This window comes from Malaclemys terrapin, chromosome 18 (genome assembly GCF_027887155.1).
Source record: "Malaclemys terrapin pileata isolate rMalTer1 chromosome 18, rMalTer1.hap1, whole genome shotgun sequence".
Classification (NCBI taxonomy): domain Eukaryota; kingdom Metazoa; phylum Chordata; order Testudines; family Emydidae; genus Malaclemys; species Malaclemys terrapin.
This window is the reverse complement of record NC_071522.1, coordinates 1,931,220-1,947,685: the sequence shown is the minus strand read 5'-3', so window position 1 is coordinate 1,947,685 and position 16,466 is coordinate 1,931,220. Positions and strand designations below refer to the sequence as shown.

Here is a 16,466-nt window from a genome sequence, read left to right as displayed (position 1 = left end):
CCCTGGATTTAGCAGGCCGATTGGGGGGAGGGACAGCTCAGTGGTTTGAGCATTGGCCTGCTAAACCCAGGGTTGTGAGTTCAATCCTTGAGGGGGCCACCTAGGGATCTGGGGCAAAATCAGTACTTGGTCCTGCTAGTGAAGGCAGGGGGCTGGACTCGATGACCTTTCGAGGTCCCTTCCAGTTGTGAGATGGGTATATATTCATATATTATTTATTTATTTATTTATTTATTTGTCAGTCATCTGGCAGAGGGAAATTGCTTTCTCCATTTGGTTGTGTAAGGCTGGTGGCATTAACCAACTTGTATGTTAACATTCATGTTGCTGGGTGGCTTTTGTAAGACTAATGTGAGGACACTCGGAAGCTTTGTATGGGCATATTTTTAAAGTCAAATCTAAATGTTATACCTCCTATGAGTTCTCTTGCTGGGTTACAGTATTGTAAGCCACAAATCCCCTTGCAAATAGCGGTCTACGCTGTAAGCCACTCTGTCGTCTGTTACAAGACTGACAAGATGAGCTGGTCCCACAGTGTGAGGTGGGGTAAACTTCAGTGGAAGGCAATTGCTGCCTCTGTGTATGTGTGTCTAATGTAGGGACTCCATTCTGTTCTGGAAGTGAAGGATGCATGGTGACATGCCTTAGGCCAATACCCATCCTTGTTCAGAAAGTGCCTTCCAAGCTGGTCATGTCAGCACGCTGCCTTTGGATGCCTTGAAGGAATCCTCCCCCAATCCTCATTGTTCAGATAGGTTCTCTGCTCTGTCCCTAAAAAAGCTTCTGTACAGGAAGCCAAAGTATTTCTGCAGTCTGTTCCAGCTTTCTCTACAGTCATTTGGCTGGATGCACTCTAAGATTGAGAGAAACCCATTTTATAGAAAGACCAGTAAGTAGTGTGTTAAAGTGGAATCTGTTTGAATCTTGTAGCAAGATGAAGGTGGAATTTTGGGCATAAGGCAGACTCTCACTGTAACTAGCTTGGATTTGGGCAAACTGTTTCTCTTGAGTACCAACGTGATTGATATATATTATGGAATAAATGTAAGTCCTATGACAGAGGTATAGTGCTTGTAACCACCTGATTTGTATTGCATTTGTATCGGAACAGCTACCATGGCTCCATAATATATCTATATTAAGTTGTCTTGCTGTGGTGGTGAACTGCCTTTCCAGGAGCAGGCAGAGCGATGCCGGGTAAAGTGTCCTGCTTGTTTGGGTGGCTGAAGCGGGCATGCTGCGTGAGTGACCAGCCTGTGACACTTACCTACGTTTTCTTTCTGTTTTCAGTGGCTCTGTAGTGTTGTTGCGCTCCAGTGCAGCATTTTGAGACATTTATCTGCTAAGCAGATGCCTTCGCTTTGGGACTCTGAACAGACAGAGAAGGCTGATATTAAGCCTGTTATTGTGGCAGACGGCTCGATCACCAACCCTTACCAGGCAGCTGACAAGGCACTCACACCTTCCCTTTATTCTGTGTCGTGCACCTCAGGGATTACCACCCAGAATTCCTTGAGCTCTTCTCAATCCCAGCAGTCTTTACCACAGGAAGATGTCAATTGCAGCTCTTGTATGGATAAGTCAAAGAAAGTATCTTCTTGCGGGACTTCTAATGGGCCAACAGCCTCTGAAGTTAAAGTAAATGGTCCTCATTTGTATGGTGTTTCCTCTGAACCTTCGGCACATTTGACTGATTCTCAGAGGCTAATTGGCCCAGGTAATGCAATACCTGGGCTGTCTCATCGGCAAACGTGGGCTAGGCCTCTCACTCCCCCAGCAGCTTGTGGACTTCTGAATCACACAGTTGGAACTGTTGTGAAGACTGAGAACATAGCAGGACCCGTTTCTTGTGCACAAAGGGGTTCTGTGCCAGTCACAAGTATGCCTGCTTCCATACCAAGCTCTTGTTCCAGCCTAGAGACCACCAGCACTTTGCAAAGAAAGAATGTCCAGACGCAGATAGGCCCCCCGCTGACAGCAGAATTGCGATCAATTGGTTCCCCTTTGACTGCCACAAGGGCTCTTACTCCTCCACAGGCAACGGGAGATGGGATCTCTGCCATCGGATCCACACACAGATTCTGTTCACCAGCACCACCTTCAGGTGAGCATCTGATGGGGGAGATCTGGGCCTTCCAGCTGGGAAGTGAGTGTTTAAAAATCTTTCTTTCAGAGCATGAAGTATAGTAACTGCAAGAAGCGAGGCTTGCCGCAGACATGGCACCATGGAAAGAGTTAGGGTTAGGGTTGCCCACAGGACCTGAAACAGAAATTGGGCCCTGTGCTAGATGTTGCGAGTTGAATGCGTCTCTAAAGAGGGAGAGCACTGTGCTGCTTTCTGAAACTGTTGATCCATCAGGGCTTCAGAAGGAACTGGAAATTCCGGAAACGTACTGTCATTTAAACTGTTCAGTTGCTGTGTTGCTGTCACAGTTGCTATTTTGACAACTGTAACAGTACATTTGCTTTAAGAAGATTGCTGGAGTTTCCAAATGGATTACTTCAAATCTCTGCTTTAATTTCCTGGTGGAAGCAAGCACTCAAGGCTGTGAAGATCATAATGTGTGACCCCGTTCATTTGTTTGCAAAGACTGTATACAACCCCCCCCCCAAATCCCAAGGGTTAGTCAGGAAATGCCACAGTTAAGATTTCATGTACAACCTCAGCTCCACCCTGGTTCTTATGAATTACAATAGTCTTCTGTCTGCTTTTTGCACAACCTTCGATGTGTTTAGTGTCTTGTAACTTTGTCCTTCTGGATGTATACCCAAATCATGAAAGTTATTCATAGGACAATTCTGTTTATATTTGATATAAACCTAGTGTTAAAGTTTACAACACTAATAGTGAAAGTTTGCTGGCATAATACATGCTGTTCAGTGAGCTGTGTGGTTAACAGCCTCCACCCCGAATTGCACCAGTAATGTCTGTGCTGCTAATTGAAAAAGAAATGTACAATACTGTGGATGCTAACAAACGTACTAAAATGGATTCCTTAGGACCAGATAACATAAAAAATTAATTCAAAGATATTCAGACGCATTATGGCCATGCAAATAGTGAATCTTCTTTTTGAATGGTAAAGCTGTTCAGAAAACTTGCAATTTTTTATAATTGAGGAATGGGATATTTTCTTGTACAGAGAAACAGCTGAATCGGTTTTCCTCAAGCTTCAAAACAAATAAACCAACACCTTCACATTCGTTTAAGCCCAGAAAAGGCCATTGTTCAACATAAAGATTCAAAAAGCCATGTGCAACTGCAAAGAGGCCATTAAGGACATGTAACAGTCACAATGCAAATTGTAGAGGTGGCGGTGTTTCCAGTACAGCTCTGTGGGGAGGGTTGAGTTCAGAGTCCAAGTTTAAGGCCAGAAGGACCACCGGATCATCTAGTCTGACCTTCTCGGTGTCACAAGCCACCCAGCACCTGCACACTAAACCCAGCAACCGAAATGAGAGCCAAGTATTACAGCCCCAGACAGAGAATAGGAGGGGCTGAGGTGCACCAGTGGCTGAGCCCTCCGTAGCAGCAGGGAAGTGATTGAGAGATACCCACATAAGTTTGGTTTGTTAAAGTGCTTTCAGGGCACTTAAAAATAAATGAATTATTTTTTTGGAGCTAGTGAGCATCCAAACAGTACACACAGTGGGGAGAGCGAGCGCTTAGCTGGCTTGAGTATTATCTTAAAAATCTCTGGTATGAGTGACTGACAGATTTTCCTCTGAAGCAGCATTAATGTAAAATCTATGCCCATGGCTGCTGACTATCTCAACCACACTGGTGCACAAAGGAGAAAGCAAACACACAGCTGCTGGCTTGGCTGTTGCTTCAGCTGGAAGTACGGGGATGGGGAGGAGGGAAATTTTACCAAGTGGAAAAGGGACCATATTGATTAGGGGAAACATTATGTTCAAGCTTCTAAGAGTCTGGCAAAGCATGGATAATCCTGAAAATGCTTCTTAAAGGGATGCTGTCAGGTCAGTTTGGGCCCAAACTTTAGATTTTATAAAATGCAAACCAAAGCCCCACTCAGCTTCCAAGAGAACTTCTGTAAAATTAAAAAAATCCTATGATAACAAGTGTTGGTGAAATGTAGGTTTCCCCTCCAGTATTTGCTATTCAACTCATGCTGCATTGTGTTAGAGAACAAGTGAACGAGCCTAAACTAAAGAGAAACTGACATTGGAAGTGAAAAATAAATTAGATTTTAATTCTTGGTTCTAGTAACGGAAGGTTATGGGAATCTAGGTAAGGAAAAAGTAATATCCCTTTTAAACGCCGTTAGTATTTCTCATCTAATTCTAAATAGATTATCGGGGGAGGCAGGGGATTTGGGTATCTGAGGCATGGGAGCGTAATTTCCTTCACTGCTATGTAGTTCTGAAGCAGACATTTCACAAATGTCACACTATTTTAAGCAGTAGGATTGCAGTTTGTGAATGAGCTAAAGTCACATGTATGCACATTGCTTCTCTGTTACATTCTCACCACCCAGGAAAGAGCTTTCAGACTTCCACAGTACATATGGCACTTGTGTTGGCAGTAGCAGATCTCCAAAACAAGTTACAGAAACATTCATTTTGTTTCTGGTTAACAAAACGTTTCTTATCCAAAATTCTGCAAAAGTATAAAACCCAACACAGAAAAACTGCTCCCAAGATTTCTCCCCTCTGGGTCCAGTGAGATTTGGGTTTCAGGCTGTCCCCCAAACACCTTACAGCTCTGCTCCACAGGTCGTACTTCCAGGATAACGTGACTTCCCTTCAGCATATGGTAGAGGTGCAGGAGCCCATGGAAATGGAACTCAGTTCTGCCAGCTAGAACTGCTCTGGGAAAAGGTGTGGTGCTATTCAGAGCCCCTTTCAGGAGGCATGGATTACTGGTTGTGAAAAGAGTTACTTCTCTTTTCAAAGCATGGCTACTAGCAAAACGAGCCATTCTGTGCAGTTTGTAAATCAGAAGTATGAGTTGAGGGCTCATCAGTAGCTCAGAGGTGACTGTGCATCTTGACACTTCTCTTCTCTCCCCGTCTCTCTAGATGGTAAGGTCAGTCCCAGCACCGTATCCATAGGAAGCTCTTTAACTGTCCCCTCATCTTTCACTTCAAACTCTGCAGCTATGTTGGACCTCACCAGCTCTGTGAAAGCATTAATGGATGGCAACAGTGGTGAGTAGTCTCTGATTCTTTATCTCGGTCCAGAGTGGCTGTGTATACTAGCCGAGAGGGAAATGTTCCTTTCCTTAAATACGCTGCTAAAGGGGAGAGTGACTTCGGTAAAGGGGGCTGGGGTGTGGATATGTATTACCCTGGGTGAACAAGGGAGTGCCCCATCCCTGTCAAAATCGTGGGTCTTATTCACTTTCACACCTTAGTACTTGGAGTGTTTACCCTCGTAAGCTTTGGGGGTGTCTGTCCAGAATGTTGGTGTCCAGACCTGTTGCTCGGTGGAATTCATGTGCTACAGATCACCAGCTCGGCCATGTCATGATTTTAGCTGTGATCCAAGGACACTTCCCTCACCTTTTCGGAGGCTAGCGATTGCGTATTCTTTGGGCTGCAGTATTGTTATGGGTTTGCCTTCAATTACATCTTTCTACAGCTACGTTTTCTGCCTTTGTCCCAGAGACTGGTACATCTTCCTCTCCTTTTGTCAGTGGGATAGCAGGAAACCCGGACTCTCCTCAGGGTGACTTACTGAGAATCCAGAGGACTGCTGTACAGTTCTCAACTTCATTCTCCGTCTGTTGCTTGTGACCCTTCTCTACAGCCTTTCTTGCACTGCCATTTTGACCCTCTTTCCTTTGGCAAAACCCTGGCTGTTTGTCTTGGCCTCCTGTGTTCGCAACGGGACTCGCACTAGCCAGCATGGCTCTGCTTCCTTTGCTCGCTCTTTTACCAGTGACATTGACATTGCGACGGCTCTTGCAGGAGGTGAACTAACTTGTTCACGAGCCCAATGCAGATCTTTGCAGGGCCTGAGTAACTGTCGTCCTTGCTGGTCAGTATCGGCAACAGTGATCTGTTTTGAGATTTACTTTTTACACAAATAGAGATCTGTCCAAATTCCCCCTCTTTCTGAACAATTTTAAGTTGAACCTGCCATGAAAGACTGTGACCCTGAAAATGAGAGTATACCGCACCTAAGGAGTTGTCATTTATCTCTGGGATAGACCTAGTCAAGCTTTTTTCCAACCGGGTTGTAAATTTGAGTCTCACAAGAAGCACGCCCCATCCCTGCTGCCCAAAAGAGCCTGAAATACACATGGCCTTTCTGTGTCTCTGCCCACCTGTAGAGTCTTCAGCTTTTTCCTAGCCAGAAAAACGCAAATGTCCCTTTCCTGTCTAGACTGCAGCTCTCCAAGAGGACAAGTCTTGCTGTCCAGACATGCTGCTAGGAAAGAGAATGTATTTAGAAAGTAATAGAGCACCTGCACTTTAGACTCCTGAGGCTGCCGAGTTTTTCCTGACAGAGTTGCTGCTTACAGAAGCAAATGGCAAAATTTAGGAGCAGGACAGTTAAGCCCACAGCAGATCGAATGACGCCCTCTCCGGGAATAATTTACTAATTGCTTTTTATTTATTAACAGAGATTGAGATAAATATGCTGGATGAGAAGCTAATCAAGTTTCTGGCCTTGCAGAGAATACAGCAGCTCTTTCCTTCCAAAGTTCAATCTGTAGTGAGCAGTGTCAGTTCCCATCAGTCGTCTCCTTTGGCAAATCACATTGAAGGTAAGAGCAGCCCTAGAATAGGCACTTTGCATTGAGCTGTGGTTTTTCTCAGCAGACCATGCCATCAGACTGTCATCCAGAGAGATTCTCTCTTTTCTGGTATTTGGGAGACCCCCATTTCCTCTCCTTCCTTCCTCTTGCCCCTCCTCTCCGGATACTCTTTGATCAGAAATGTTCCTCCACTTCCCCTTGTTGAGCTTTTGGCAAACGTGGTAGGAAAAGGAGCTTGCTCTCTCCCTGCTGCATCACAGCAACTTGCAGCCATGGATGTTCTGGTTCTGTTATTGTGGTGTTGGGCCAAGGTGCACCAGTCTGAGCTAGCGAGGAAGGGAAAGGCCCAGCTGCCTTCTCTGGCATGTTTGCAAGAGGCTCGGGGATCTGGGAAGCAAATGAACAAGTGTGTTTGAAATCCTGCTGCCTTCTTTTTGGAGCTGGAGAAAACTGGTTTGTGGGCTTGAAAGAGAAACCTAAACGTGAGCTGCAAAAACTGGGGCATACAGTGAGGGTGTTACATTTTAAAATCCATGGATTTCTTCAATCCAAATTGGGAACCGCAGAGCTAAAATTGCAGATATGTTCTAACACTAAATAGTTGGAAACGGTTACCTCCTTTACTTATAAAATCTGTCAGGGCCTGAGGTCAGGGTTCTGCTTTCCTTGTTATGGTCATTAATGTCACTGATCCTTAGAGCTGTGTCAGGTATGCAGCTTCCTAGTCCGCTGTTAGGGTTATCAGCTGTTAGGAAGAAGTATCAATTCCCTGAACCGTGTCCATTTACCTTCAGGAGTAAAGAAGAGTTGTCCTGTGGGAGCCGTGTCCTGCTCTCAGTTGGTCTAGGCCTACGGGGGGGTGGGGTACAAGAGGGACAGAGGTGAGATCTGTGGTAGTGCCCCATTGGCTGTATCACAAACTTGATTTGTCCTTGTCTCAGCTCACCTGGTCATTTCAGGCTGTGGCATTGCAGCACAGATTCTGAATGTCTATCAGTAACTGTGTCTGTCTTCTAACACTTCTGGAGCTAGAGGCAGCTGTGGGACTGCACAGGGCCAGCACTGGGATTAAATAATGTGGCCAGCAGACACTTGTAGAACTGAATCTCAGATCATTGGCACAGACTATCCTAGGGGAGATCCATGGCTGTGTTCCCTACCTGCTTTGTCTTTTTGACCCATCAGACTTCCCCCTGTGCTAATTTTGACTTTTATTTTGTTTGTTGATGGCACACTTGAGACAAAACTTCTGAGACAAGCCCCGCTGGCTGATCTGTACTAAGCAGAGCAGCCAAATGTAGAAATGACGTGTTGGGAACAGTGGAGCTTTTTGGCATGTTCCATGCTGAAGGCTCCACGTAATCCCACGGAGAGTGTTCTTGACAGCAGTGGTGAATTCCAGACACCGATTCTAAATGTTTGGTTTTTGACGCTCTTTACTCAGTTTGTAATCTGCATGCTTCGTCCGTTTCACATCTGTTCTTGATGTGAAACTGTCCTGGAGATGCATGTGGGGGGGAGTTAGGTTAGGCTGCATGTGTGTTTGCATGGACAGGAAGAGGACATGGGGGGTTTAGGTCCAGGTACGGAACCATTCAAACCTAGACCAGGTTGCCATTGGACTGCTAGGTGAGTGACCCTTACGTGAAACAAGATGGTGGTCTGCCTGTTCCAGGTGCAATTGGGATGTGAGCTCTGTGTCCATGTAACCGCTGGTTCTTTGTCGGCAGCCTCGGTAGGAGGAGGGTCCAGGATTGACTGTGCTGTGGAGACTCAACTAAGATTAAACTAGTTGAAGAGGGAATCCGCCCCCGCCCTTCCAGCTGTAGGAATTTGAAATTGATCCGTGGAAGCTTGTTCTGCATCTGCCTGTGCTTTTCTCAGGGGCTAACTAGCAGCTCTGTCTCTAGAGCTGTCGACTTGGCAGCTTTCGCTAGCTCCAAATTCAGTTTAAAGGGGCACCATCTTAAAGGGACTGGAGGACAACAATTCAGAAGACGTGGGCTTTAGCACTTCACTGTCCTGGAACTGGAAGAGATGAGAGAGGAGAAATAGTCTCTTCCCAGTTAGTTTCCTTTTGTCTGTGCCCAGTGTCATTTCCCCTGTATAGTCACGTGGCTTGTGCGGGTCTTTCACATAGCAGTGGGGGAGTAGAAAGATGTGACTGTAAAACCACAACAATTGGTCGGGGGTAAGAGCTGAAACTATTTCTGATTTTGTCCAGATTTCAAGTTGATTGAAGTTGCGTGAGCCCCAAACAGCCCAGCAGGGGGAATACTTAAACCCAGTAACTTGATATTACTGTAGGCAATATATTCCGTAGTGTTCAGATCTCCCTTTTGTCTTCCAGTGCAAAGAAAGGAAGTGCAAGCCCGGGCAGTGTTCTATCCCCTGATGGGTACAGGAAGTGCAGTGAACATGTGCTACAGAACCCTCTACATCGGGACAGGTCAGTGCCGTCTCCTTGCACAATCACAATGAAAAAATCACTTTCCATTTGTTTGTTTGTTTGCACATAGACAATCCAAGCCATAATGCACTAAAGTCACCCAGTAGAAGTGAATGCAGCTCTTTGGAGAATGCCATGTTGGGGCCAGTCATTTTATCCTGGGATTTTGGCATTCTGTTCCTCTTGTGTATTATCAGGCAACATGTGCAAGAAAGCTCACTTAGATGGCAGGACACCATGTGACTGGCATGGTTAGGTGCCTGTAGCCCAGATTTGATAGCCATTGTTTTAGGGTGGGAGTATTAACTCTTGATACCACATAGTCTGAGATTTGCCATTAAAAAGTCACAACTTTCCTAGGCTCCCAGAGTCGGTTTCTAACTGGTAACTGCTAAGAAGGGAGATTAATGATCTTTTTGGGCATTTACCACTCTTGCCTCAGCCTGGAGCCCCTAGCACACTGGAAGGGCACAATAATGCTGAAATGGTTTTCCACCTTTCCCTGCTTAATCTTACAGGGGGGAAGTTTCCCTGCAGAAACTTTGTTCTGTGGCTTATCTCAGCACTGTTCACCAAGCCCCCTGACATTTCATTCTCTCGCTCTGTGCTGCCTGGGCCAGCTTTTCTGAATTCAATTGACTTGAGCCCGTATTTTGTCTTCCCGTCCGTTGCAGGAGCTGACATGGATGTGTGCCTTACAAGCTACGGTCACTGTAACTATGTGTCTGGCAAACATGCCTGCATATTCTACGATGAGGTGAGTGCCTGGGCCTTTGCTTTGCCACTTGCTCAGAGTTGGAGATGAAGGCAGCTGGGTGGAGCTCCTTTGTGGGCTGCAGAGTGAGAGCCAGGCTTGTATAAGAGTTAAGGTGGGGTCAGCATTTACTGGTAACCCTCTTTCTGAGACAGAGTTCTGCTGACAAGTTGCCTCGGGGCAAACTCTGGTCTGAGTCTCTGCACGTCCTTAATCTGTTTTCAGTGTCAACATCATTTTTGAAGCGTGGACATCAGAACTGGATACACTAGGCCAATAGTGGTCTCACTATTGCCACATACAGTGGGAACACCTCCCTACTCCTCCGTATACGTCTATGCTTCTACATCCAAGAATCCCTTGAGCCCTCTTAGCCACCGGTCACACTGTTCAGCCAAGTCCTCTTCAGAGTCACTGTGTTCCGAAATCGTTCCCTGTCCTCTACGTGAGGCCTGCGTTCTCTGTCCCCAGATGTAGGACTTTGCCTTTGGCTGTGTTACACCCCCTGTTCAGATGAGCCTGCCTTGCGCTCTAGATTTGACATGTCCCAGTCATTATTTACTACTACAGCGATTTCATCGTCTGTGGACCTTTTCTTCCAAACCATTGCTAAAGTGACAGAATAATGTTGGGCCAAGAGCAGATCCTTGCAGGAGCCCACCAGAAACACCCGAGGGGCGGATAATTCCCCGTTCACAATGACTGAGCTATCCCTGTTAGCCCACATTACATGGACTAAAACTTAGCTAACAAAACATTGTACTTTTAATGTAATAGCAATTTCATAACTTGATCCTACCCCACCCTGACAAGATCTGATCAGTCCGCATGGCTTCCTTCTCGTGTCATGTCACTCTTCTTCCCCCGCTGTCGGGCTGGGTACTCTGCTGGGGTCAGGGACTCACTCATACCTGAGTGTCTCTAGACACACTGGAGGCAGCGTGTTTAATCTCTGGGGCAGTGCCTTGTGGCTGGCATTAGTGCTCACAGCTGTGCTGATGACCCCCTGTGCAGGGAGGGCTGAGGCCTGCTGTTTCTCCAGCACAGTGAATGTGCTCCGTGGTTTGGGAACGAAGTGTTCACTAGCAGACGCTCCTTTCTGGTCAGACCCCTTGGCAGTGTGGTGAGCAGCACACAGTGGCTAATGTGTGAGGGTCTGTCAGAGAATTAGCAGGTGGGGAATTGGGTCCTGTGCAGTAAAGCATGTTCCCAACTATATGAATCTCTTTCAGAGGGTTGATGAGCCATAATTGTGTGAGCAGTTTTCATTTGCTTGTTCTGCATTCTGTGCAAGATCAGCATGCAGAGCATTCTGGGTAACATGCATGCAGAGCATTCTGGGTAACATGCATGCAGCCAGATTCCATGAAGTCTGACTTGCCACTGCCTGAAACGGCCTGTTTAGCTCGGTAGGTCCCTCCGTCTGAGCATTGCACTGATGGGAAGCAGGAACTCAGTACAGAATGGGGTCTTTGGGCTTTCTGTCCCATTCAGTGTTGCCTGGGTTACATGTTAAGTGTCTCTTCCTTCCTAGAATACAAAACATTACGAGCTGTTGAACTACAGTGAGCATGGGACGACTGTGGACAATGTTCTGTATTCATGTGACTTCTCGGAGAAGACCACGCCCATTCCTCCCAGCAGCATTGTTGCCAAAGTGCAGAGTGTGATCAGTAAGTCTTGGAGGAACGTGTTCCCGACAGGGAGGGGCCGGGCCCTGCCCTCGTGCTGCCAGAGGAGCCAGCAGTGGGGGGAGTGAAAACTCCAGTTGGTGGTGAAGGACTGAGTGCAGAAGGAAGGGGTCTCACCAAAGCCCAGACTTGCTCAGCACACACAGTATAACTCTCCTCTCTGAGCCCAGCTGCTTGGGCAGCGAGTGCTTTGAACTGCAAATTCCTGCTTCCTCTAATTAGAGTTAATTCTGACTTAAGGGCCTCTCCTGAAAGCCATCAGTTCCGAGCTGGAATCATGGTCTCCGTAGATTTGCCTCTGACCAATGTTCCCTCTAACTTTTTCCATCCATGTACAGAATAAATTTTGGTATGTGCACCAAGGGGTGCGCAGATGTGCGCCACCAGTAGAAACAAAAAAAATCTGTCTATAATTTTTATTTATTTATTTATTTATATAAAGTATTTATTTATTTATTTAAAGTTACCATAGGGATAATTACTCCAGCCAGGACAGGTTAGGCGTTTTAGAACTCACTACTCAAAGAATTAAATTTAAGTGTAAGAGAAATAAAAATTATGAAATGCACAGACCAGTCAGAACACTAAAATAACACACTTAGAAAGAATACAATTACAGAGACTATACGTGCACTGCAGGAAGTACCAAGTAGTAATAACTCTGTGTGTGTGTGTGTGTGTGTGTGTGTGTGTGTGTGTGTGTGTGTGTGTGTACACGCGCTGGCTGATGGGGAAAGCTGTGTGCTCTCTTTAAGACACTCACTGAAAGCTCTCCTGCTCTGTCCTGACTGACTCTGAGCCCTGTTGTCTCCCCTCCCCCGCTCTGCAGAGAGGGGGTACGTGGGGAGGAGGGGTGTGTGCGCGAGAGAGAGAGAGACTGTGTGAGCTGGCTGCTGGGGAAATCTCAGAAACTGCACTGTCTCTTTAAGAAAGGCACTCCGCCACTCCCCATTCAGACCACAGCAGCTCCCAGTCCTCCTGAGCTAAGCTGTCCCCTCTGCCCTGCTCTGCGGAGATGGGGTACAGGAGGAGGAGGACACCCTAACAGCACCCTCCGCCTCTCTCCCCCTCCACTCCCCAGCTCTGCACAGCCACCAGGAGGGTCCTGGGAGCAGCTTCAGGACAGAGCAATGTGTGGGGAGGGCACCTGAACACATTCTGCCAGCTGTGCTCTCTAATCAGCTGGGTGACATTTGAATCTCTCCTGCGTGGCCACCCAAGCACGCAGCTTACAGGGAACACAGCCTCTGACCTGGAAGCAAATGGTCCTGTGGGTGGGGCTACACTCTAAGCATCATTCTCCACCTCTGCCCACCTGACTGCGTGCACTTCCCACAGCTGGGCCTACATACAGCTCTCTGCAGCACTGACCCAGGGGCTGGCCGCACTCTGAAGTGGCTGGTGATCATGTGACTGCAGCACTTCATGTTGTATAGAAACAAGCTGCTGCGCTTGAGTGATGCTCTCTGGATGGGACACTTGCTGCAGCCTGTTTCTCATTTGCGTTTCTTTTTCAGAATGCCACAAAGGCAGAAAAGAGGACGAGGAGCCGCACGAAGAAGCAGTCGTGATGAATTCCCAGGCACAAGGGCAACGCCGGAAACCCTGCAATTGCAAAGCCAGCAGCTCTAGTTTAATAGGGGGCAGCGGAGCGGGGTGGGAAGGAACAGCCCTGCTCCACCACGGCAGTTACATCAAACTGGGCTGCCTGCAGTTTGTCTTCAGCATCACTGACTTTGCAACCAAACAGCCCAAAGGGGACGCTGCCTTAGTACAAGAGATGGACTTGGAGGAAAAGCTCTCTCTGAAACCCCACCAGGTGCCCGTGCTGCGGTCCAACTCCGTTCCCTAGGAGCTGAGGCAGAGCCGTGGGGAAAGAAAAGCCCTGTCCTTAGACTCCTGCAATGCAAAAATGTACAAACCAAGTTGGGATTTTCTGTCGGCCCAGAAACTGTTCACACGCCGTTTGCATGAAATGAAGAACGTTTCACTTTTTTAATTATTTTCTTCTTTTGCTCAAGTTTTAGGGGCATTTGCACATATATTTGTACTATACATTTCATTTTAAAAGGAAAGCTGCAGCAAGAGGAGGACGTGTCAGAGCGAGGAAGGGGAGGGGCGGGTGCTGGCTGACTTGGACTCTCTCTGACAGATCGGTCCCATGCAGTTGTAAAATAATCAAAAACTTGTTCTATTTTGTGCCAGTGACAATAGTTTTATATTAAAAGAGAAAAATACAGTTTTCATACAGCAAATCTATACAATATCATTGTTTTATTTAATGTAAAGAAGTGCTATCCTCCCCCCACTTATTTTACCCCACCCTCCCTGCTATGGTTGCACTACAAGTAGCTACTGTGTATTATGGGCAATGAGAAGTGAGTTCTTTTCCTGGTGTCCATCCTATTTTATTTCAAAGAAGGAAAAGTATTGGACTCTGTGTAAATACATCCGTGATGGCATTTTCAATGTTTTAAAGCTGTGTACAGTGCTACATGTGGTATGACGTTGCCTCAAACTGTCTATTGTAGCAAATCGTTTGTCGTAAACCTGTTTGTCTTTTTTGTTCTCTGCCACCTCCCCGCCCTCCAGAACAGCTAGTTCCGATGTACATAGTCATTGTAATGTTTTAGACTTTACAGAAACTTTCCTGTATTCTGTATATAAAAAACAAAATACGTCACCTCCTGCTTTCGACTGTCTGTCCTGACTCTGTACACACAAGCAAGGATCTACAAGAGCATCGCATGGCAAAACCCAACCTCTATGAGAAGGGCTTCCAGGCTGGGCCCCCGGAACAGCCCTGGTCTGCTCCTCTCCACCTGCTCTGCCCCAGGCCTCCAGGATTGGGGTGGCTGGGGACAAAGTGAGCTCTGAAGAATGGAAGGTTTGAATACAGGGTGTATCTGGGATGGCCCCTGTGGCTCCCCTTTGTACTTGACCACATCAGTGCCATGCCCTGGCGGTGTGCATTCCCTCCCCCCCGACAGGGTATGTTCTTAGGGCGGCGTGCGGCACAGCGACCCGCGCTGTTGGCACTCAAGGTTTGTAGCTATTACAGGGCGGGAGCTGCTCCCATTCGGGAGCTTTCCCCTTCACTCCTGGCTCTCCCGCCCTAGAGCCACGCTCGGCTGTATTTTTACTGTTTTATACTCTATGTTCTGAGCTGGAAATACTAATCTTTTTGTACAAAGACGGAAGGATTTGCGATCTGTTCCAATGGCATTAAGTCTGTATTAATAAACTCTCATAATACTATTGAAAACAGAGCGAGAACCACACTTGCACCCTTCTTTTTTCCCCTCCCACCTGCAGTTTGGGGCTCAGATAGCTTCTCGCCCTCTCCAGACAGGGAACTTTCCTCCTTGGGCAGGTTGTGAGGCCTGGTGTGAAGGGAGCGTTCTCCAGTGAGAAGGCTGCAGGGCCATGACTTCACTTGTAGCTCAGGGCTACACCTGTGCTCACCTCCTGAGACCTGTGACGGATTGGATTGGCTAATCACTAGCCGTGGGGAACATACCTCTGTGTTGAGTGAGTTCTGGTATTTTGGCAGCAGCCTTTAATGTGTTGGCTTTGGGTTTCTTGTAGTCCTGGGCAAAGTGTTTTAAAGCCCTGCATGAATTTAGCCTCTGGTACTGGGAGATGAGGGTTTGTTTAATCATCTTCAGCCATAACCTGGGGCAGGGGTGAGTGGTAAAGTAAATGCTAATACTGTAATGCTTTGCTCTGGTACCCTCCAGCCGCTGATCTCAGTGCTTGGCAAACCCCATTTCAGCCAAACAGGCCTCCAGCAGAGGAACTTCTCCTGGAGCTGGTGAATGTTCCTGAGGGAGGTTGGCATATACACCCATGGGATGCACCCCTTCTACCTGTCCAAATGACCCCCTGAAGCAGCATTTTCTGCCCTCTGTCCTTTACCGCCCCCATTTGTCCCACTTAAATCATTAGAGGCTGGCCACAACCCCCCTGGAACTGGCTTGCACCCCTTTCGTGTGCTGCTCCTGGCTTCTGCTAGCCCAGCATGCAGGAACCGAAGGCAAACACTCCTTCCCTCCGTGGGCTCACCCCCCTCTGCTTGTACTGCCCAGTGGTGCAGTTGAGCTGTTTTCTCTAGTCCAGTGTTTGCCGGGGGTGTGATTCTAGTGTCATTCCATTGCCAGCAAGCGGTGCCTACACACACAGGAGACCTTCCACGTGAGTGAGTCCTGTCACTGCCACAGAGCTATTGTGTGGCCATGGTCTGCATGATTAGGAATAGGTGGTGTTCGTCCAAATGACTTCTTAGGAGGGGCTGGGGGACAATTTTGGGGTCTTGGATACAGAGAATAGAGGGCTGGGACTTTGTGTTCCTAGGTCTGTAAAGTGAAATGCACGTCTATGGGGCTAGATAACTAATCGTTTAAAGCCCCCCTCCCCCCCTGCCTGCTCTGCTACTTTAGTTCTTTCATATTGGGTTTTTGTCCCACAGCTGGGGTCCTAGTTCTCTAGCAGAGATGGTACCAGACTGTAATCAGCATCTCTCTGATAGAAAACCATGAAATAAACCTACAGTTCAGAACGTGAGTGGTGGTTCTAAGCCTATTGAAACCTGTCTGTGCACCTGTAATTGGGGAATAGTGACACTACAGCTAATGGCCCTGCCCCTGCCCCTAAGCCAGCTGGGAGCATGAACCCGTTCATGTTTGTTTATTGGCACCTCTGCAGCAGCCCTTTATCAGTTTTTCAAAGGTGCTGAGCCTCCACCATGCCCACTGCAGTCATGGGTTGCTGAAGAAAACAAACACACCGTCCTTGGTAAGCTGGGGAACGGTTGTCCTGTCTGGGGGGAAATTTGAGATTTCAAAA

The 16,466-nt window shown here is 47.3% G+C and overlaps 1 protein-coding gene across 1 annotated transcript in view; it reads left to right on the top strand.

Moving 5' to 3' along the window:
• PHF12 (PHD finger protein 12) overlaps positions 1–14,304 on the top strand; it is a 45,903-nt gene extending 31,599 nt beyond the window's left edge. The window contains exons 9-15 of the mRNA XM_054008276.1: positions 1,291–2,104; positions 5,043–5,171; positions 6,593–6,736; positions 9,078–9,176; positions 9,851–9,933; positions 11,465–11,603; positions 13,139–14,304. Coding sequence (XP_053864251.1) covers positions 1,291–2,104; positions 5,043–5,171; positions 6,593–6,736; positions 9,078–9,176; positions 9,851–9,933; positions 11,465–11,603; positions 13,139–13,473 — 1,743 coding nt within the window. The 3' untranslated portion in view covers positions 13,474–14,304. The remainder of the gene's footprint in view (positions 1–1,290; positions 2,105–5,042; positions 5,172–6,592; positions 6,737–9,077; positions 9,177–9,850; positions 9,934–11,464; positions 11,604–13,138) is intronic.
• The last annotated feature ends 2,162 nt before the right edge of the window (positions 14,305–16,466 follow it).